This window comes from Gouania willdenowi, chromosome 11 (assembly GCF_900634775.1).
Source record: "Gouania willdenowi chromosome 11, fGouWil2.1, whole genome shotgun sequence".
NCBI classification, from domain to species: domain Eukaryota; kingdom Metazoa; phylum Chordata; class Actinopteri; order Blenniiformes; family Gobiesocidae; genus Gouania; species Gouania willdenowi.
Window position 1 is genome coordinate 923,499 of NC_041054.1, and position 22,661 is coordinate 946,159.

General features: G+C 34.6%; 2 protein-coding genes across 4 annotated transcripts in view; both read left to right on the top strand.

Annotated features, from left to right (window-relative positions):
* The first annotated feature begins 3,729 nt into the window (after positions 1-3,729).
* On the top strand, positions 3,730-15,098 carry LOC114471789 (eukaryotic translation initiation factor 3 subunit E-B-like). Its single transcript, XM_028460706.1, has 13 exons — positions 3,730-3,892; positions 4,255-4,372; positions 6,040-6,157; positions 6,232-6,274; positions 7,182-7,286; positions 8,037-8,162; positions 8,889-9,013; positions 9,534-9,660; positions 9,758-9,859; positions 10,736-10,845; positions 10,916-11,018; positions 11,101-11,235; positions 14,744-15,098. The coding sequence occupies exons 1-13, from the start codon at positions 3,803-3,805 to the stop codon at positions 14,780-14,782; spliced, it is 1,341 nt and encodes a 446-aa protein (XP_028316507.1). The 5' UTR covers positions 3,730-3,802; the 3' UTR covers positions 14,783-15,098.
* Positions 15,099-16,536: 1,438 nt separating this feature from the next.
* LOC114471770 (plectin-like) overlaps positions 16,537-22,661 on the top strand; it is a 111,013-nt gene continuing 104,888 nt past the window's right edge. For all 3 annotated transcript variants that reach the window (XM_028460655.1, XM_028460656.1, XM_028460657.1), the window contains exons 1-3: positions 16,537-16,711; positions 18,001-18,038; positions 20,536-20,652. In XM_028460655.1, coding sequence (XP_028316456.1) covers positions 16,552-16,711; positions 18,001-18,038; positions 20,536-20,652 — 315 coding nt within the window. In that variant the 5' untranslated portion in view covers positions 16,537-16,551. The remainder of the gene's footprint in view (positions 16,712-18,000; positions 18,039-20,535; positions 20,653-22,661) is intronic.

Genomic DNA, 22,661 nt, shown 5'->3' on the forward strand with positions numbered 1-22,661 from the left:
TGGGAAGTGAGACGTAATTGCATTGGAATAATTGCTGCTGCTGCTGCTTATCATTTGAGACGCTGCTAACTTGATTATTTACAGAGAAGTGAAAACTCTTTCTGCGTTTTTATTATTCATCATAAAAGTTTATCCGCTCTGCGTTAAAAGCCTCAAACGTGAACAAGTGTGATGAATCCAACCGGGGATAAAGATGATTAAAGGGGTTTTTGTTTTAATTGAACTCGTTCTTCACACAGTCACAATAATATGGTGGAGTATTAAATCAGCTTTATACTCAGCTGATCTCCTTTATTCAGATTCAAGCCTAAGACACAAACGCCACGACTGGAAACTAATGTTCTAGTTTTCTCCGTGTTTTTATTTAACTTTAAACTCAAGTTTGAATTTGAGTTGTTGATTGATTCTTGATATTTTAGTCAAAGGCTGTGTTTTAAATCACATATAACCTCTAAATGAGTATGTAGTGTGTTCACATTACATAGTATGAATAGACTGAGTACATGAGAAATACCAGGATGTAAACCATATGGGGACATTTTTGAAGTATGCACGGTGGACACACTAGTCATACTCAACCATCCCATGATGCATTGCGAGAGGAATGTAAAATGGTCCTCGGACCAGCTTCAAGCTAAAAATCAAACATTCCCCTTTCAAAATAAAAGCGTCTCTTCTTGTCTTCCATTAGTTTTTGTAAATAGGGCTCTTGTTTTGAAGTTCACAGGAAGTTTAGTCCGTAGCACAACGGAGGGTCTCTGATAATCTTCAGGTTTTTAACGTTGTAGTTTCCAAATGTATTTTGGGAAAGTTGTAAGTATACTTCAGTGGGAACGCTCACCATCCTAATCAGACATATAGTATATAGTAGACAGTATATACTCGTTGAGTGTGTAGTGTATAGAATGTTATTGATCCGATGCGATATCGGCACAGCTCATACGTACTTTTATGACGTATTTTGTGATGTGGAATGTTAGAAAAGGCTTTAATAAGTGATGTTACTCAGAGAACAATATTCTAATCCAATATTTATTTATTTTTTTTTATTATTTTTTCGATATCCCATATTAATATCGGATTGGGACACGCTTACTCAAAGTCATCTTTGTTAGCCTGATCCTATTCTTTTTTAGGTCTTTATTTCTAATTCTATTTTCCATTCTGGGGTGGGGTCAATTACATTTTTAAATTACAATTCTACCTTCAATTATCAATTAATATTGTTAAGTATAATTACAATTAATCACAATTGTTGAGCCTTTAATAAATAAGCCCATAAAACGTAACCTTCCTCTTGTGTTAGCTTTCTGTTAGCATCTCTAATGCTAACGGGTCAGTTTGACCCATGTCTTAAATCATCTGTAAAACACACTAATAATTATTATCTTTCATCTAATTAGTTTTTCATCCCTTGGTTCACTTGTCAGGGTTCCTAATCAATGATCATATAGATTTTAATATTTTTGGTGTGGGCATCTGAGCCTGTTTCCCGCCAGTATACCCCGAGATCAGTGGTTCCCAAACAGGGGTATGTGTACCCCGAGGGGAACACTCGGAAAAATGTGACAATATTATTAGTCCTTTTAAGGCTATTTAAATATATAAATATATATATATATATATAACTGATTCACCAGAAACTAATAATCAAGCTATTGCCTAATAAAATACTAAATTTTTCAAATCTTTGAATTTACCAGAAAAAAAAAACGATAAACGATGCAACTAAAGTCCTATTTCTTGCACATAAAGAGTTGAAAGCAGGGACATTATTGTGATATCAGACACCAGTCAGTAATGGTACTGGGCAGAGTTAAACAGCCTCTCTTCACTGTTGCTTGGTGACTAAAGCAAAGCCTAAAAGCTGATGTATTCTGACCATGTGCTGGTTGTGGAGCAAAGACAGATTATAAAGTTGATGTTGCGTCTCAGAGCTTTTCAGATTCTGTCGGTTTATTTCCACTATGGTTTAGTGAAAAGTCCCTCACACTGACATCCGTGACCATCCAGTTCCCAGAGAACCACGGTTCATGGTTCCACCTGGTAGGGTAGGGGAAATGAATTTAAATAAAACACAAGATGAGAATGCAGCACACGTCGCATCATCACTTTTTTATAGATCTTTTCACATTCTGCCATTAACTGTTAATCAGTTTAATTTGTGTCTTTATCAATCTTTAAAAAAGCCTTTTCTCTGCGGCTCGTTCTTCTCATCCAGCTGGCTCTTGTTCTCATAAAATGGAGTAGACGTGGAAGGCAGCCAAACGCAGAGATTGAATCTTGGATATGGTTTGGCCTCAAGGACGTACGGAGAGAAACCAAGCTGACGTTCAAAAAGAGAAAAGATGAGTGCCAGCCGAATCATTTATTCTCACACGCGCTTTTTTTTTACAGCAAATTTAAGATGTGGATTTTTTTTTAGGAGATTTCATTGTGGGATTAAGTGCAGAGGAAGGCAAAAAAATACATGAAGCAATCTATGCTGAGAACAGAATGAGAAAAGCAACACGATGACAAAGCATTTTGTAAAAGTTCCAACGTTACATTTTCTAATTCTAACTCCCAAATGTATTTCTGCAAATACACAAAGAAACCATCACTGGTCGTGGTGCAGAATTACAGCTAACATGCAGCTTTTTAAACTGTGGTTTAGGAGAAAACCTGGCACCAGCTCCTCTTCAAAAAGCCAGAATCAGGAAACAAATGAAAAAATAAATAAATCCGAAAAACAGAAAAAAATTAATTATCCAGAAAAAAATGATTTTTTTTTCTTCACTTGAAGAAAAAATAAAATTCTGTTTTCCTGAATAAAAGTTTTTTTTTCCTGTGTTTTTCAGAGTCATTTTTTGTCCTTTTTTTAAGTAATTTTGTTCTAGTTTTCAGAATATTTGTTTCTGTTTTTAAGAGTAATTGTTTTTTGGTTTTTCTGAGTATTTTTTGTTTTGTTTTTCTGAGTATTTTTTTCCTTTTTTTTTTTCTTTTGTTTTGTTTTTTTTTTTTTGTTTTTTTACTTTTTTTTCTATCGTAACCCAATTTTGATATCATTCTAGGGACCCTATTCTAGAATTAGTTTTTTAATCATGTTTGAGCTCACACATTTCAGATTTATTTATTTATTTCATTTTATTTATTTTTTATTTTTTTCAGCATTTTAGTTTAACTAGATTTATATTAGAATTATATTTCAAAAAGTGAAGGTAGAAATACAGTTGTTTATGATTGTGTGTTGTTTTATTTTATTCATTTTTTAAAAGAATAATCACCTTAAATTTTCAAAATCTGTTTGAATTTTTCTGAAATTTCAGGCGACCCCAAGGTTGAAAAAAGGCTCCTGAATAGATTTATTTCTATAGTTTTGTTTTTTAATAATTTCTGCCATATTACGCCTGGGCTGGGACCAAGATAGACATTTTATTTGTTAATGTTCCACTCTCTCTATCTGAAGTACCCCCTGTAGTGCCATCGCGTACCCCTAGGAGTACACGTACCCCCATTTCAGAACCCCTGGTCTAGGAGACAATAAATATATTATCGTACTGTTTTATCCATGACAAACTGAATAACTTCCTTTTACGAAGGACATTAAATATCTTTAGGAAAATGTATTAATAAAACAACATTTTAATCACTAAATATTGGTAAATCGAATAAAATATGAAATATGTGTGAAATATGGTGAGACGCAAGAATGCACAAAAGGGGAGGAGTCGTTCCAGGTTTGCACATGCGCACACGAAGTCAGATGCCGAATGACTTCCGGCTCGAACAATAAAGTTTCATTTTGAAGTCGCATCCAAACATGGCGGAGTACGATCTCACCACAAAGATTGCTCATTTTCTAGACCGGCATTTGGTTTTTCCTCTGTTGGAATTTCTAACTGTTAAAGAGGTAATACGCGTTTATATTTTATATAATACCGAAATGTTTGTGTTGTTTGTATTAGGCTTTTTACAGCAGATCATCTCCGTTAGCTAACTGCTTCATTAGCCAGGCTGCTTAGTGATGATATAAAGCTTAATTTAAGCAATATAAATTAAGTTTGGCCTCTAAGTTCATCCCAAATGGGCTATGTTTGTATTTATCGTGTTTAAACGCAATGTTGTTATTTTATGGATTCAAAGTAACTGCGTTTTCAATTGTGTCTAACGAGCTAGCTTGTAGCTTAGCAACTGTAGCTAGGCAACAGCTACATTTGACGCTCCCGCATGTTTTTGTTCACTGAGAATAATAAAAGTGTGTGTTTTGTGTAGATCTACAATCAGAAGGAGCTTCTGCAGGGAAAGCTGGACCTTCTCAATGAAACTAACATGGTGGATTTCGCCATGGATGTTTATAGTCACTTGTATCCAGACCAGGAAATACCGCACTGTAAGTTTATAACTATGCACAATGTGGGTTTATTTAACCACATGTTCCATAGACTTACTGTTAAACAATGATCCTCTATGGCAGATAACTTAAAAACATTTCCCCCTCAATTGTTGTGGAGGACCAAAACCCACGAAATGAAAACAAATGTATTTAAAATGACAAGAAAAATAATTCACAAAAACATACAGATTGACAAGAAAAAGAAAACAACATTAAACACCAAAATACACAATGATAGCAAAAAATCCCAAATATGAATTAAGATTTGCAAAACAACAATAAAAACACACGAACGGATGACTGACAAAAACACATGAGGCAATAAAAAAATACACAATAACTCTAAAATCTCCCTAAAAGACAGCAAAATACATGAAAGAAATACAAAAATGCAGAAAATGACAACCAAAAATAACAAATGACACCTGGCATACAAAATGACAACAAAAATAGACAAAAACGAGCAAAAACACACAAAATGACGACAAAAGAACAACGACAAACCAAAATGACAGAAAAATACACAAAATGGTGCAAAATACACACAAAAAAGCCACGTATAGAGCATGAAATGAAATTAAACGAGGAATAAAATATCAAAATTCCTGACAAAAAAAAGAAATACACATGAAACGAACACCAAACAACACCACTGACTCCTGAAATAAAGTAGATATTGAGAGGGTTTATGAATACACATTTTTTGAAGTTATATTGGATCACAAACTTTGCTGGAAAGGACACATTGGCTCTAAATTAGTGTTGGGTTGAGCCAAATATTTTCTGCTATATTGTGTTGAGGTGTGGGGGAACACCTACAAAACCACCCTACAGACATTATGTATATTGTAAAAAATAATAATAATAATTTTACATAAGGATTTTACATAAAGTGGGTTACAGAGACCACACCTACCAACTGTTCTTAAAGTCAAGAGCATTAACATCTATGGATCTGGTCAAATTTAAAACAGTGCAAGTATTTTTCAAAGCCATAAATAAATAATTATCTGATAAGTTAAATAAAGTGTCAGTGGTCAGAGAGGGAGGGTATATTATAAACTGAGAGGAGAGCAAAATTTAAAACAACCCAGTGTAAGAATGACTCTCAAAAGTAATTGCATTTCTGTCTGTGGGGTGACTGTGGAACGGTTTACAAGAAAACATCAAAATGAGTAATAATGTCATAAAACTGAGGATATGTTGTTAAAAAAAGCCATTCTTGAGATGTCTAATCTTTAATAGTGCACAATGCACAATGTGGTGATTATCAAAAATCAGTACTAGGAGTAGGACATGAAAAGTCTTTGTTTCTTCCTCCTTTTCAGACAAAATATATTATATGCGAGTTTAGGGGTCATTTTTGCATTATTGTATATTTTAGTTATCATGGTATTAAATTGTTGTTGTCCGACATAAATAATTAAACATGTAAAATGACTCAGAAAAACATGCTATATCAGAGAAATAATTATATTTTAAAAACTGGTATTAATGCTCATTGGTCATTGATTGTTCATTATTCTAAATGCTGATATGAATGTTGATAATGTGGCCCTCTGATCAGATGCTGTGATAAAAGTTTCCCATCTGTGCTCTGGTTAGTTGATTGGTGTTTAATGTGTGTTCTGTAGCATCTAAAGCTGTATTTTGTTGTGTTTCAGCCTTAAAGGACAAGAGGAACACGGTGGTGGCTCAGCTGAAGCAGCTGCAGTCAGAGACGGAGCCCATCGTCAAAATGTTTGAAGATCCAGAGACGACGAAGCAAATGCAGTCCACGAGGTGTGAGTGGAACACGTTCTCCGACGGATTCATGAGAGTGTGTTGTTCCTGATGTTTGTGTTTTCTCTCCTCAGAGATGGACGAATGCTCTTTGATTATCTGTCAGAGAAACACAACGTAAGTTCACACATTTATCACAGAGTCGATAAACGCTTGGAATCAGTCTGCAATGATGCACAAAGAGACAATGAGTTCATCTAGTTTCCTTTAGTGTGGCTGGGTGGGGAACCTTTTTCATATCGAGGGCCATTTATATTATTATAAATGGCGATATAGCCGATACTAAACAATACGAAATACATCGCAATATACCACGATATAAATATTTACAAATTTGACCTTTTACAAGTACAAATTTGTTTCATTTTTTTAAGTTGTGAGAAGAAGTAAATGGTAACTAACTCTAATTCAAGCTCCAATAGAAAAAACAAGTGTCATTTTTATCAATTTTTCAAAACAAAAAACAATATAAAGCTGCAATAAAAAAATTAACAAAAAGCCCAAAACAAAGGCAAAAACACACAAAATGACAGCATAACACATTATGCCAACAGAAATACCCATAATAATAGAGTTTAATACAAAACAACAAAAATTACTCCAAAAACACAAAAATATTCAGAATTACCCACAAAATACACATCCTCTTAAAAATCTCATTGATTTTCATTTTAATCCAAAAGATGTGACTTTGCTTTTTGTTTAAATCTTACAAATGATTGAATCACATTTTTGGTTTTCCATAGACATGTTTTCTGTTTTATTTTTTTATTTATTTTAGCTTTTACTCCTTTAAAAATTAGTTTTGAAAGAATAATTGGTTATTTTACTTTGGTATTTGTGATCGTGTTGTGTTGTTTTCTGATTTTAATAGCTTTTTATGGGCTCTGTCTCCTTTAATTCATTAATTATTTATGGTTTAATGAAATAATAACACACGATATTCATCCATATCACTTGATAATTAATTGATGTTGCATGAGAGATTCAAATTTGTTTTTAACGACTTGTTTCCACTCCATAGTTTCGCCAAGAATACCTGGACACCCTGTATCGATTCGCTAAGTTCCAGTACAAGTGTGGGAACTACTCCGGGGCCGTGGAGTACCTCTACTTTTTCCGTGTTTTGGTAAGAAAGGGAATGTAGTTCATCACATGCACACACACTTTTCTGATGTGAGTGGCCGTATTTAGTTCATTTGGTGTGTGAAAACTATTCTATTCAAGAGTTAAAGCTAATATTTTATCCTCTAATTTGTCTTTGTTTTATGTGCTTTTTTTGTTCTGTGTTTTATATTGAGGTCACTTTGTGTATTTTTTTCTCTTCTTTTGTGTTTCTATGCATTTTTGTTTACTTTTGTTTTTAAAAAAAAAAAAATCTGACATTTTGTATATTTTTCTCTAATTTTGAGTTTTTTTATTATTGTCATTTTGTTATGATTTTGAGACGAGGCACCTAAACCGTCAGTTGTCTCTGGAAGAGAATTATGGTCAATCTTGATGGAGAAAATAAAGAATAAAATCAAGAATGTAGCTTAAAATTTTGTAATAAAAGTTGAAATGTTCAAAATGAAGTCAAAGCTACAGAAGCTGACGAGGGCCAAATCAATTCAAACCTTCGACTTATACTGTATCACAAGATTTAGAATTTAGTCTCGTCTTGTCAACTTTAATCTCAACATTACATTTCATTGTCGAAATTTCAACTTTATTCTGACATTTTAACTTTATTCTTAATTTTCCCATATTTTCCCCATCAAAAATTGGCCCTAATCCTCTTCCGTAGTTTTCCACGTCAGAGTAAGAGGCTCATTTTACGGCATCAGATAGAAATGAAGTTCCAGATGAAAACGTGCTAATGCTGCTGCTGTGTTTTCAGGTTCCGTCCACAGACAGGAACGCTATGAGTTCACTGTGGGGGAAACTGGCCTCAGAGATCCTGATGCAGAACTGGGACGCAGCCATGGAGGATCTGACTCGTCTCAGAGAAACCATCGATAACAACGTAAGGACCAGAACCAATGACAGATCTGCTTCATCTGGAGTTTTACCTTTGACACACGGCAGCTGTGAAGCCTGTGTCCGCGTCACACACACACACACACACACACACACACACACCACACAGTAATGAGTTACAGGTCATGCTCCTGTCACTTGTCTGTAGTGGGAGGCGGCTCACATCATAGCATCGTTATGTTTTGTGAAAGTTACTGAAGAAGTATACTTCAAAGTTTCCCAAGATATATTTGGAATTTAAAAAGACAAAAACCTTGTTCACACTGAAGTTAAATATATGTTGATTCTCCACCTTTATTTTTAAAGTTCTGAAAACATTTTAAGTGAGAAAGTGACCAAGTAGAATATCAACATGTGCTCATTTGATCATAAAACTTACATAAACACATTTAATCCACACATTTCAGGGAGAACCTCCATTGTGCTACTGACTAAACTTCCTGTTAACTTCAAATTAAGAGCCCTATTCACAAAAGTGATGCTTTTATTTTGAAAAGGATATGTATATATATTACAAGCTGAAAGATAAGTGTGACATCTTCTTAAATGGAAGTTGATATTATCCTATTTAGTTGTATTCACTTAAAGAGAAGTCAGAGTTTAAAACTCAGACTGGGTTCGATAAGTTAATCTCCTTTCTCTGCCTGTGCCGTTGGCTAACAGTTAATGCTAACAGTTAATGCTAACAGCTAACCCTGTGCTCTGGTTCCAGTCGGTGAGTTCTCCTCTTCAGTCGCTGCAGCAGAGGATGTGGCTCATCCACTGGTCTCTGTTTGTGTTCTTCAACCATCCCAAAGGAAGAGACAACATCATCGAGCTGTTCCTCTACCAGCCTCAGTGAGTCACTGCAGAATACAGTCAGCATTTATAACTAATAATCACAGCCACAACTTCTTCTAGAAATGTATCATTAATCATTTGATAATATTGTTTATTAATCTGAATAATATCCACTGTTATTCAGGACTTTTAGTATTATTATTTGCGCTATCGTATATAGTCATCTTAAAGATGTAAATTCTTGTTTTAATCAGAAATAAAAGCTTAAATGTGACTAAAAAAGGAGGAAAATGTGGTGAAATGTGATTTTTTTTTTTTTTTTAAACCCACAGAAATTGGTTAAAATCTGCAGATTGTGGGTAATGGAATTAAAAATGTTGAGAAAATTATTTCCAACTGGGCTATTACAAATCAAGAATGTGGTTAAATTGGCAAAAATTAGCATGAAATGATGGTGGTTAAAAGTGACTCATCTTACATCTTAGCTCATAAAAGTAACTTTTAAACCTTTTAAAGTAACTTTGAACGTGTCGTGTGCTCGTGATTTACTGCATGTTTTCCTCACGTTGTGCGTCAGATACCTAAACGCCATCCAGACCATGTGTCCTCACATCCTGCGCTACCTGACCACGGCCGTCATCACCAACAAAGACGTGCGCAAGCGTCGGCAGGTGCTCAAGGACTTAGTGAAGGTCATTCAGCAGGTGAGGAGGAGCTTCTATCAGGACCATCTGTGTGTGTGTGTGTGTGTGAAGGTTTGAGTCTCACACCTGTCCTCCCTTTTGACTCCGCCCCCTGCAGGAGTCGTACACCTACAAGGACCCCATCACAGAGTTTGTGGAGTGTCTTTATGTGAACTTTGACTTCGACGGCGCCCAGAAGAAGCTGAGGGAGTGTGAGTCGGTAAGAAGTGTTTAACTTTTTTATTTATTTATTTATTTATTTATTTATTTATTTATTTATCTGCATAATATCCACTGTTATCCAGGAACGTTTATTATTATTATTATAGTCATCTTAAAGATGGAAATCCTGGTTTTAATCACTAATAAAAATGGGTTCAAAGTGACCAAAAATGGTGGAAAATGTGGTGAAGTGGAATTTTAAAAACCACAGAAATTGGTAAAAAGTTGCAAATTGTGGGTAATAGAATTTAAAAATGTTGGAAAAAATATTTTAAACTCTAAATAAAAGCCATGACACATTGTGAATGTGGTTAAATTGGCCAAAATAAGGTGAAATATGGTGAAAAGAGGTTAAAAGTGACAATAATGGGTCAACATGTGTGACATTAGGTGGAAAAGTGGTGGAAAGGGTTTATAAGTGATGAACATGTCTAGATAATGGAAAAAATGTGCAGAAAAGGCATTGAATCGATGAAGAAGTGTCAGAAATGGGAGTAATGTAGCAAAAATACATTAAATGGAGCAAAAATATGGCAAGAAAATATGGTGAGTTTGGTGTTGTTGCAGAAAAATGGTAAAAAAATGAGCAAAAAATTGTTTAGGAAATATTCTTAGTTTGTTAAAGGCATCTGAAGACCCCCTCTCATTGTCTTGTGACCCCAAATGGGGTCCTGACCCCAAGGTTGAGAACTCCTGATCTACAGTCAACCAGACCATAAAAATCAAAACATTTCTTCCAAGTCAAATTTAGTAAATTTCTGCAATTTTAGGGTTTTAATCTGAAAAAGTGTATGTGTTGGTCACTAAAAGCTTGCGGTTGAATCAGGAGTCTTAATGAGTCTTAATGAGTCCTAATACGAGTCTTCCTGTTCAGGTTCTGGTGAACGACTTCTTCTTGGTCGCTTGTCTCGAGGACTTCATTGAAAACGCTCGTCTCTTCATCTTTGAAACGTTCTGTCGGATTCATCAGTGCATCAGCATCAGGTTCACACTGTCTCCATACGTTAGAATAACGCTTTTAAAGAACAAATAATCACACGTATTCCTCTGTCAGCATGTTGGCAGACAAGCTCAACATGAGCCCGGAGGAGGCGGAACGCTGGATCGTCAACCTCATCCGGAACGCCCGACTAGACGCTAAGATCGACTCCAAACTGGTGAGTTTTTGAGTCTCTGCAGCTCAGAATGTTGAACAAAATGTTAAAGAACATTTTTAGTGACGATGAGGATGTTTTTCAGGGACACGTCGTAATGGGAAACAACGCGGTGTCGCCGTACCAGCAGGTGATCGAGAAAACCAAAAGCCTCTCCTTCCGCAGTCAAATGTTAGCGATGAACATCGAGAAGAAGCTAGCACACAACAACAGGAACGAGGTAACGGTTCTACTGCTTAATGACTTTCAATGTTTGATTAATATAAGAAAAAAGGCCACAGTCTGAAGAAAAGAAAGGGCTGCACTCCATGAATAACTTATACATATACAATTAAACTAAAATAAATGTAAAATGTGTCCATAATATAAATATATATACATAAATAAAATGCATTACAATCTTATTTATTGCATTTAATAAAGAACACATGATTATGGAGATATGTTTGTGTGCTAAGATGATCTTTCTCATTTTTCAGACTACAAATAAAAAGTGAACCTAATAAATAAATAAGAGATGCTTGTTTACAAAGGTTCAGGATAAAGTGATAAAGTTCCAAACAGTAACTACTGCACAGCAGATAAAAAGCCCTGATCAGAGCAGGATGTATCAATAGTTTCAGCTGTGGCAGTTTGTTTATGAAACATGAAAACCTAAAGTAAACCTGGAGGCGTGTCTTGTCGTCCTTTCTCAACCTTTGGACTGAAGGCCTTGAGTGTTTTTTAGGCGTGTATTTCCTACTCCAGTCCTCCTGAGACTTTTAGATGTTTCCCTGCTTTGATAATGAGCCATTCATTTGATTCAGGTGTGTTGGAGCAGGACGTCTAAAAGTCTCAGAAATCTGGCCCTCGAGGACTGGAGTTCCCCCCCCGTCCTACGAGTATTCTCCTGACATTCCCACCGTGGGTAAAGCGACCCAAAGCAACCGACTTTACACAGCGCTTAAGCGACTGACTTTACACATGCAAAGCAACCAACTTAACGTATGTAAAGCGACTGACTTTACGTATGCAAATAGACTGACTTTACGTATGCAAATAGACTGACTTTACGTATGCAAATAGACTGACTTTACGTATGCAAATAGACTGACTTTACGTATGCAAAGAGACTGACTTTACGTATGCAAAGAGACTGACTTTACGTATTCAAAGAGACTGACTTTACGTATGCAAAGAGACTGACTTTACGTATTCAAAGAGACTGACTTTACGTATTCAAAGAGACTGACTTTACGTATTCAAAGAGACTGACTTTACGTATGCAAAGAGACTGACTTTACGTATGCAAAGAGACTGACTTTACGTATGCAAATAGACTGACTTTACGTATGCAAAGAGACTGACTTTACGTATGCAAAGAGACTGACTTTACGTATGCAAATAGACTGACTTTACGTATGCAAAGAGACTGACTTTACGTATTCAAAGAGACTGACTTTACGTATTCAAAGAGACTGACTTTACGTATGCAAAGAGACTGACTTTACGTATTCAAAGAGACTGACTTTACGTATTCAAAGAGACTGACTTTACGTATGCAAAGAGACTGACTTTACGTATGCAAAGAGACTGACTTTACGTATTCAAAGAGACTGACTTTACGTATGCAAAGCGACTGACTTTACGTATGCAAATAGACTGACTTTACGTATGCAAAGCGACTGACTTTACGTATTCAAAGAGACTGACTTTACGTATGCAAAGCGACTGACTTTACGTATGCAAATAGACTGACTTTACGTATGCAAAGAGACTGACTTTACGTATGCAAAGAGACTGACTTTACGTATTCAAAGAGACTGACTTTACGTATGCAAAGCGACTGACTTTACGTATGCAAATAGACTGACTTTACACATGCAAAGCAACCGACTTAACGTATGTAAAGCGACTGACTTTACGTATGCAAAGCGACTGACTTTACGTATGCAAATAGACTGACTTTACGTATGCAAAGCAACTGACTTTACGTATGCAAATAGACTGACTTTACGTATGCAAATAGACTGACTTTACGTATGCAAATAGACTGACTTTACGTATGCAAAGAGACTGACTTTACGTATTCAAAGAGACTGACTTTACGTATTCAAAGAGACTGACTTTACGTATGCAAATAGACTGACTTTACGTATGCAAATAGACTGACTTTACGTATGCAAATAGACTGACTTTACGTATGCAAATAGACTGACTTTACGTATGCAAAGAGACTGACTTTACGTATGCAAAGAGACTGACTTTACGTATTCAAAGAGACTGACTTTACGTATTCAAAGAGACTGACTTTACGTATGCAAAGCGACTGACTTTACGTATGCAAAGCGACTGACTTTACGTATGCAAATAGACTGACTTTACGTATGCAAATAGACTGACTTTACGTATGCAAATAGACTGACTTTACGTATTCAAAGAGACTGACTTTACGTATGCAAAGCGACTGACTTTACGTATGCAAATAGACTGACTTTACGTATGCAAATAGACTGACTTTACGTATGCAAAGAGACTGACTTTACGTATGCAAAGAGACTGACTTTACGTATGCAAAGAGACTGACTTTACGTATTCAAAGCGACTGACTTTACGTATTCAAAGAGACTGACTTTACGTATGCAAATAGACTGACTTTACGTATGCAAAGAGACTGACTTTACGTATGCAAAGAGACTGACTTTACGTATGCAAAGAGACTGACTTTACGTATTCAAAGCGACTGACTTTACGTATGCAAAGAGACTGACTTTACGTATGCAAATAGACTGACTTTACGTATGCAAATAGACTGACTTTACGTATGCAAATAGACTGACTTTACGTATGCAAAGCGACTGACTTTACGTATGCAAAGAGACTGACTTTACGTATGCAAAGAGACTGACTTTACGTATGCAAAGCGACTGACTTTACGTATGCAAATAGACTGACTTTACGTATGCAAAGAGACTGACTTTACGTATGCAAAGAGACTGACTTTACGTATGCAAAGAGACTGACTTTACGTATGCAAAGAGACTGACTTTACGTATGCAAAGAGACTGACTTTACGTATGCAAAGAGACTGACTTTACGTATGCAAAGAGACTGACTTTACGTATTCAAAGAGACTGACTTTACGTATGCAAAGCGACTGACTTTACGTATGCAAAGCGACTGACTTTACGTATGCAAAGCGACTGACTTTACGTATGCAAAGCGACTGACTTTACGTATGCAAAGCGACTGACTTTACGTATGCAAAGCGACTGACTTTACGTATGCAAAGCGACTGACTTTACGTATGCAAATAGACTGACTTTACGTATTCAAAGCGACTGACTTTACGTATGCAAATAGACTGACTTTACGTATGCAAAGCGACTGACTTTACGTATGCAAATAGACTGACTTTACGTATGCAAAGCGACTGACTTTACGTATTCAAAGCGACTTAGCCACAGTTAAAATCTTTTTTCCCTCAGACTGGAAACAGATTAACGTGTTTTTGTGGAAGCTGAGCATCATTTCTAAATGTGTTCAATCAGTTTCGTGTTCATCCTCTAATGTTTATCTCACAAACCTCTGCATACAGTATATGAGCTTGTTTTACTTCATATTTGTGATGAAACTGTGGCTTTACATCGTACATAGTATTAAAATAGTAGAACATCACGTTGTTCTAATTCCTTTGTATTGTTTTCTCCTATTTTTCATTTTCTGCTTTGTTTTCTCTGTTTTCTCAGACTCCAAACTGGGCGGGGCAAGACTCTGGGTTCTACTGAGAACCAGTGGAGGCTCCAGTTGCTGCTTTTTTTCCTTTTTTATTTTACAACTTCCACTGCTTTATTTTATCTCCTGTCTGACAAAAAGCTGCTGATTCTAAGAGGATCCTGTGAGGCAGCTTTGATTGATGTGTGTGTGAGAGAGAGAGAGAGAGAGATGACTTTATTCCAGTGTTTTCTGTTTTGTTCATTTACTGCCATAAATGTTTTTATTCATTCCTAAAGACAAGTGTTGGTCGTTGTTCTGGCCACTAGGTGGCACAACAGGCCTGTTTTAACATGTCTCACATTTCAATAAAGTCTACCTTAAAAACTGTTTGGTTTTGTTTGGTTTTTAACAAACGTGTGTCAAATGTTTTGTAATTTACTATTTATATTTTAGGTTTTAAAATGGTTCTTTTTAGAAGTTTGATGTTTCGTTTGGTGATCTGAGGGTTAAAGAATCCTCCTGTTTGGTGTGTGGTGTGTATGGTTCAGACCTGCAGCTAAACGTCTCAGGTTTTTCTCTGTAAATATTTGTCCATCATAAAGTGAGTCGTAAACCATTAGCGCTCTGACTAACAGGCGTTTCTTCTCACTCTGAACTATGACACGCCGATTGTAAAGTTGTGCGTTCTAAAATAAACGGCAACATTTAGCAGAAAACCATGTTTGAAAATTGTAGCTGAATTTTTTTTTTATGTTACTTTTGACCAGATTTACAGCAATGTTTGTGAAATTTGTGATATTTACTTTCTTGTAAAAATATAATGTCAATGTTAAATCTAAATATTAGATCTAAGTGTTTCATGTAAATCTAAATTTTACTGGAGAAAGTGTTTAGCTAATATGTAAATTAACCGGAAGTATCAAAATCTCATTGATGTGAATGAGCGTTATCCGCTGGTTGTGCTCCACATTTTGAGTTAACGTTTAATATTTAGATTTAACATTTAGATTTAGATGTGTTCTTAAACATTTAGATTTAAAATCGACATATTTCTACGAGAAAAGTAAATATTACAACTTTCGCAGACATTGCTGTAAATCTGGTCAAAAGTGACAAAGAAATTCACATACGTTAAATACATTAAACTTTATATTTTATAATCGCTGCTCCATACTGAACCAGTTATATTTTCACCAGTTTGCTTTTCACCAAACTGGTGTTTTATTTTTAAAATCTTAAGTTTCTACATGAGATGTTTACTGTATGTAAGGGACCCGTACCAAGATTTATTACCAACAATAAACATGGGGTGAAAGTAACTATAGTAACTTTTATATTGAGTTCTATTTAATTGAGTTACTTTTGTCTTGCACTGGAGTATTTTATGTGTGACTTACTTGTACTTTTACTAGAGTAAATATATCGGAACTCTTTACACCTCCACACACACACACACACACACACACACACACACACACACACACACACACACACACACACACACACACACACACACACACACACACACACACACACACTCTGTTATTACTCCTGTTCACATCTGGCTGATGAGTGGAAAGAGCCTGAGGTGCATTTCTGACCCTTCTGCATGTGCTTCTGTGTGTGTGTGTGTGTGTGTGTGTGTGTGTCCTGATGTTGAGCTCTGGGAGTGGCTCAAAGACAAACTGCTCCTAACCACTCCTCTCATCTGTTTTTCTTTACACACACTTTTCCAGGGCTGACGTGGGCTGAGGCTCCTGCACACACACACTCACACACACACTTATACAGCTGCTCTCCATCAGTGACAGCAGGACTCACGGCTGGTGGACCTAAAGCTATGGACACGCTGACGGCCTGGGCCGTGTCTGACCCGGCCGTGGCCCGGCTCCTGTGGGTCCTGGCCCTGGTTCTGGCCACCCTGGTGGTGTGGCTGCTGTTCTTCTGCCTCTACAGATGGAACCAGAGCTCCTCACCCTGCCTGGAGAGGTACCTCGAAGGTAGGTGGGGCCTCAGTGGGCGTGACGAGGCCTGTGATTGGCTCACGTTTGTAGTCAGATTACATTCACAGTGGAATCGTTTGTGGTTTTAAGTTCATCACTGTGTTTCATTCATTCTCAGAGTCAGAGCTTTTTCTGTGGCACCACACACACACACACACACGCACACACGCACACACACATGGATCTGATCCTCTCATGTCACAAGGTCAACGTGCAGCAGCTGGATGATGGTGCATGAGAAACATGTGCAGAAAGGTTAATGGTTCATGACCGTAAATCAGCATCACGTGATAACATCCATGGAGTTCCACAAGGATCAGTCTTGGGCCCTCAGCTTTTTACTGTTTATCAATCATCTTCTGAGTTGTTGCTCCTCGAATATAATCTGTCAAATGTACACCGATGACATAGTTCTGTATATTAATGTAAAAAACAGTAAACAAGCTGCCCAATAGTGAACATGTGCCATGAGTAATGTTTATCACTAATAATAGCTCTCAGCTACACATTAGCACCTCAGAAACTGTTTGTATTTCTCTAAACGTAAAGACCAGCAGCAGTGATCCAAATGTTTTGGTAAAAAAATGTAAGTTGTTAAAGAATTTAAGTATCTCTGTGTCACTCTGGACGACCAACTTCATTTTAAAAACATCAGGTGAAAAGTATTTTCACTGTCCAAATTTGGAGACATAAAACGTATTTAATGTTTCTATTTCAAATGGGCTCAGTTTTTTTGGGGTACTTTATTGTACTTTATTATATACATAAACACATCTACTGTATGTCTGCTATTTTTTGTTAAATAGTAATTACATGAAGCATCTATGTAGTGCAATATAAACAGCTGCATCTGTGTGCAATATTATAGCCAACATAGCACTTTATAATCAGGGAAGTAGTGTGTACTGTAATGTACTCATATTCATATGCAATATAATAAAGACCTGAGCTTCCAGACAGCTAGCACCATGCACTTTAGCATTTTAGCACTTTAATTAGCACTAGCATGTTACAATCAACAATGTATAATTGTTCTCTGTGCACTAAATATCACATAAAATGTTCTCAGTTGTTGTTGTTGTTGTTGTACCTGTTCTATTTAAAATGATGTGTGTTTTATTCTATTACTGATGTTTGTTTAATGCTAACACCATCCTGCTAACGGCTACTATCTCATGTATTTACATGAACATGTTTTATTTAATACATATTGTCCCATTTAAAAAATGAATAAATAATCATTTTAATCTCCCGTCACTGATTTTTCTCCTTCCTCTTCCTCACAGTGATGGTGAAACAGTCAAAGACTAAAGTTGTAACACAGGTGAGACGCTCCATCATATATACTGTACAAACTTTATTAGAATATATTCTAAATAAAGCAGAGCTTACGTTACTTTCATTCATGTCAGTATTTAGAATAATAAGCATGTGACGATGAATATAAAGACTTGTTTTTGTTGTCGTTTTGTGTCATTTTGGAAATGTTTCCTCTCTTTTTGTGCATTTTAGGTGTTGTTTTTTGTATTTATATAGTGCATTCTTATAGTTTTGCAGCCATTTTTGTGTATATTTCTTGTCATTGTTGGTTTGTAATTTTTTTTGGGTCATTTTTAATGTTTTATTAAATCACTGTGTGCTTTAAAATTTAGAGCAAAGTCTGCACGTGGGCCTACATCTGCCATAAAGACTCATTATTTTATTTGAATATTGAATTATAAATATATTTAAATAGTATTTTGTCCCTCCTGTTGTGCCTGTAGTTCCTGATTCTGCCTCTGAAGGGCCTCAAACACTCACTTACTGGAAATCTTAATATTGGTGTTTGAAAGATAAACCAAAAGATGAAACTAAAGCACATTATGTTATTGGTCCAAAAAATAAACTGACATTTAAATATGCAACACAACAGTTTTTATTTTATTTTATTTTTTGCATGAAAACAAACACAGTATTTATGTATATATACATATGATGTGAAAGGGTTGTTTTTGTAGCAATAATAACATGTAAAAACTGTAGATAAAAACAAACAATCCCGTGAAATTTAAAAAAAACTTATGTGAATGTTACTTTTAACCAGATTTACAGCAATATTTGTGAAATTTGTGATATTTACTTTTCTTGTAAAAAAAAATGTCAATGGTAAATATAAATATTAAATCTAAATCTAAATATTAGGTATACATTTTACATTTAAATTTTATATTTAAATGTTGAATGTAAAAAGAAACCTTAAATCTTTAATCTAAATGTGAGATTTACATTTAGATTTAATATTTAATATTTAATATTTAGATTTAATATTTAATATTTAACATTTAGATGTAGATTTAATATGTATATTTAAATGTAACATTTAGATTTAATACTTACATTTTAGATTTAATATTTGGCATTTAGATTTAATATGTATATTTAAATGTAACATTTAGATTCAACATTTAGATTTAAATATAATTTTTAGTTTTAACATTTAACATTGACGATTTTTTTTCTGAAAAAAGTAAATATAAATATCACAAACTTCACAAATACTGCTGTAAATCTGGTAAAACCACACAAAATGACAAAAAGTTGACAAAAGACAGAAAATTACACAAATTGCCACAAAACACACTAAATAATAATGCATTTTATTTTAAAGCAACTTGAAACAGTTTTTAGTCTTGATTTGAAATGATTTTCAGTAAATAATTAATGTTGTTTCCTGTGTTAATGCTCAGATTGTTCTTTATTCTGAATGTTGACATGTTATAAAATCAGATCAGACACAATCAGTGTTTTGTGATGAAAGTTGTGCGTCTGTGTGACAGTGTGTGATAGAGTGTGATAGAGTGTCATTATTGTAGAGTTTCTCTGAAGAGGTTCCATGAGGAAGTCCTTTGTGTCTCTGTTAGTTAGAGGTTATTTTTCTTCTGCTGAAACAAGTGGAGAACAAAGAGGCCAGTGATGGTCTCTGAGCTGCACACATAGCATTATATCATTGTGTAACCACACATACTGTATTTATACCACACTGCAGAATAAAATGCACATTTAGTTCATCATCAACTTTTCATTCACATATAAAGTAAGATAATATGTGAAAACGTAAAGCTGATCTGTACATCAGTCAGTGCAAGTTACGTAAAAACATTCATTAAGGTCGGACATGAGACAGTCTTTAGTGCAGCCCCCAAAATACACATCATGACTCTAAAAACACATAAAATGTTAACAAAAATACACAAAATGACAGAAAAATACAGGAAATGACTCCAAAATTACACAAAATGTTAACAACAATAAGCAAAACGATTGAAAAATACAGAACATGACTAAAAATACATAAAATGTTTACAAAAATATGCAAAATGACAGAAAAATACAGAAAACAAATCTAAAAATACACAAAATGTTGACAAAAATATTTGAAACGACTGAAAAATACAGAATATGATCCTAAAAACATACAAAATGTTCATAACGATACGCAAAACAGCAGAAAAATACAGAAAATGAGCCTAAAAAACACACAAATTGTTGACAAAAATACAGAAAAAGACAAAAGAGCAATAAACTACTGGTCATGAAAAGAAAAACTAACATTAAAATGTTGTGTTATTTAGTTTGTTTGGACTTAAAATGAACATTTAATTGATCTTTGCTTTGCTCTCTGTCGTAACGAAGGTGTTTTCTCACAGCTGGTGATGATTCATTCATCAGCTGTTTGTGTTGGACTCGTTTGTATCAAACGTGTGAATCATGTTCACTCATAGTTAGTGTGAAACCACAGAACATGAGAACATGCAAACTCCTCCAGTCTTCACCTGTTTCAGAGGAAGAGGAGGACGAAGGAGAAGGACGTGGTGGTGGCCCCCCCACAGCAGCCCTCCAGTCCGGCCCTGAGGAAGAGGAAGAGGCGTCCTGGGAAAGGGACGCCAACCGCACAGACGGTGAGACAACACGTGTGTCAAACTAAAGGCCTGGGGGCCAAATACGGCCCTTTGGAGCATCTAACTTGGCCCATAGGAGAAATGCTAAACATGAATCATTGTGTAAATAAAAATCAACAATATTTACAGGCGTTTATAGTTTTCCTGATGTTTTATCACATGATTACAGTCATTTTTAATGTTAAACTGTTGACAAAAAAACCCTCAAAATTCTTACAAAAGTTTACATAATATTTTCCTTCATTAGGTAGAAATTGGTCACAAATCTAGGAAATGTAAAGAAATGACAAAAATATAATTTAAATTTTGATTTTTAATTAATTATTCAAATAACTACTTAATTATTAATTATTTCCACTGTATTTTTTTTAACTACATTTATATTTGAGGAAGTGAAAATATAGAATATGGTTCTTTGAGATTGTGTGACATTTAAATTAAAAAGAAATCATAACAATAGGAAAAAAAATCTATTTTATTTTTATAATTTGACTAATTATAACATTTTTCCACTGTATTTTTAACTACATTTATAAAACAGTTTTTTGAAAATTGTGTGATGGTGTTTTAATTTAAAAAAAAAAAAAAAAAATTTTTATTATTTAATTTACTAAATAGAACATTTTTCTACTGTATTTTTAACTACATTTATATAACGTTGTTTTTAAAATTGTGTGATGTGTTTTAATTACAAAAATAAAATAAAATAAATAAATACTACAAAATTATTATTATTTTTTTAGTTAATTATTACAATTGTTTTACTTTATTTCTTTGTAACTACATTTATATTTGAGGAAGTTAAAGTATAAAATACGGTTGTTTGAGATTGTGTGATGGTGTTTTCATGTGAAAAAGAATAATAATTTAAAGACATTACAAAACTATTATTTTTATTTTCCTTATTATTTAATGAACTAATTAAAACTCTGCCCTCAGTGCAGAGATGAGCAACTTTAATCACAGCGAGGGCCACAAAAATGTGATTTAGCATTAATAATAATCACCAATATGAGCATTAACACAGGACAGAACAAGGGTTTGTGCTTTTATATATTTTCTCTCATTCATGGGTATTTTCCTGTAGTTTTGATTGTTTTCAGAGTACATTTTGTGTATTTTTGTGCGTTTACATCAAAATTGGACCAAAGGCCACATGTGGCCCCCAGTTGTTCATGTCTGCTTTATTTCTGGATCATCATGTAGATGTTCAGTGATGAACGCTGAGGGAATCCTCCAACAAACACAGTCAGTGGGTTGTTATGTAACAGCCTGTGAATAGAGAGAGAGAGGGGCCTCCTTTACAGGATGGAAACCCTTCATCATCATCATCATCTAAAAGTCCTCATCATGTCCTCACACAGTTTCTGTGTCACCAAAAAAAAAGCCAAAAATGGTCCCAAACAATAAATAAAATCAGTTTCAAGTTTAATTCAAAGTTAATGTGAGCGTCAAAAGGCTGTAGCCTAATGCTAATATTATTAAAATTAAATTAAAATTACCCCTGTGATTCTGAAAAACTGGAACAAGCTTTAATGTTTAATATTAAGAATTTAACATTTAAGATTTAAATTTGCCATTTATATTTAACATTTATTGTTTAGTTTGAACATTTATATTTACATGTAACATTTATATTTAGCATTTATATTGAACATTTGTATTTAAATGTAACATTTATATTTAGCATTCAGATTTAACATTTATATTTACACTTACCATTTATATGTAAAGTTTATCATTTAGATTGAATATTTATATGTAGCATTTAGATTGAACATTTATATGTACATGTAACATTTATAGGCCTATTTAGCATTTAGATTTAATATTTAACGTTGACAAATTTTTACGAGAAAAAAAAAACATAGATTATGTCTGGCCTCCTTTGGCCACCCTTTAGTAACGCCCGTGAGAAATACCAATAAATGATAATCAAACTCATAAAGTGGTGAAATCTGCAGTGACAGTGAAAAAAGTCCCAGTAGCGGCGGAGGGATCCATCACAT

Bases quoted from the DNA above. Each gene is read 5' to 3' on its own strand.
- LOC114471789 (XM_028460706.1), top strand. From the start codon at position 3,803: ATGGCGGAGTACGATCTCACCACAAAGATTGCTCATTTTCTAGACCGG. The intron at 6,158-6,231 runs GTGTGAGTGGAA...TTCTCTCCTCAG, and splicing joins AAGCAAATGCAGTCCACGAG to AGATGGACGAATGCTCTTTG. The intron at 7,287-8,036 runs GTAAGAAAGGGA...CTGTGTTTTCAG, and splicing joins TCTACTTTTTCCGTGTTTTG to GTTCCGTCCACAGACAGGAA.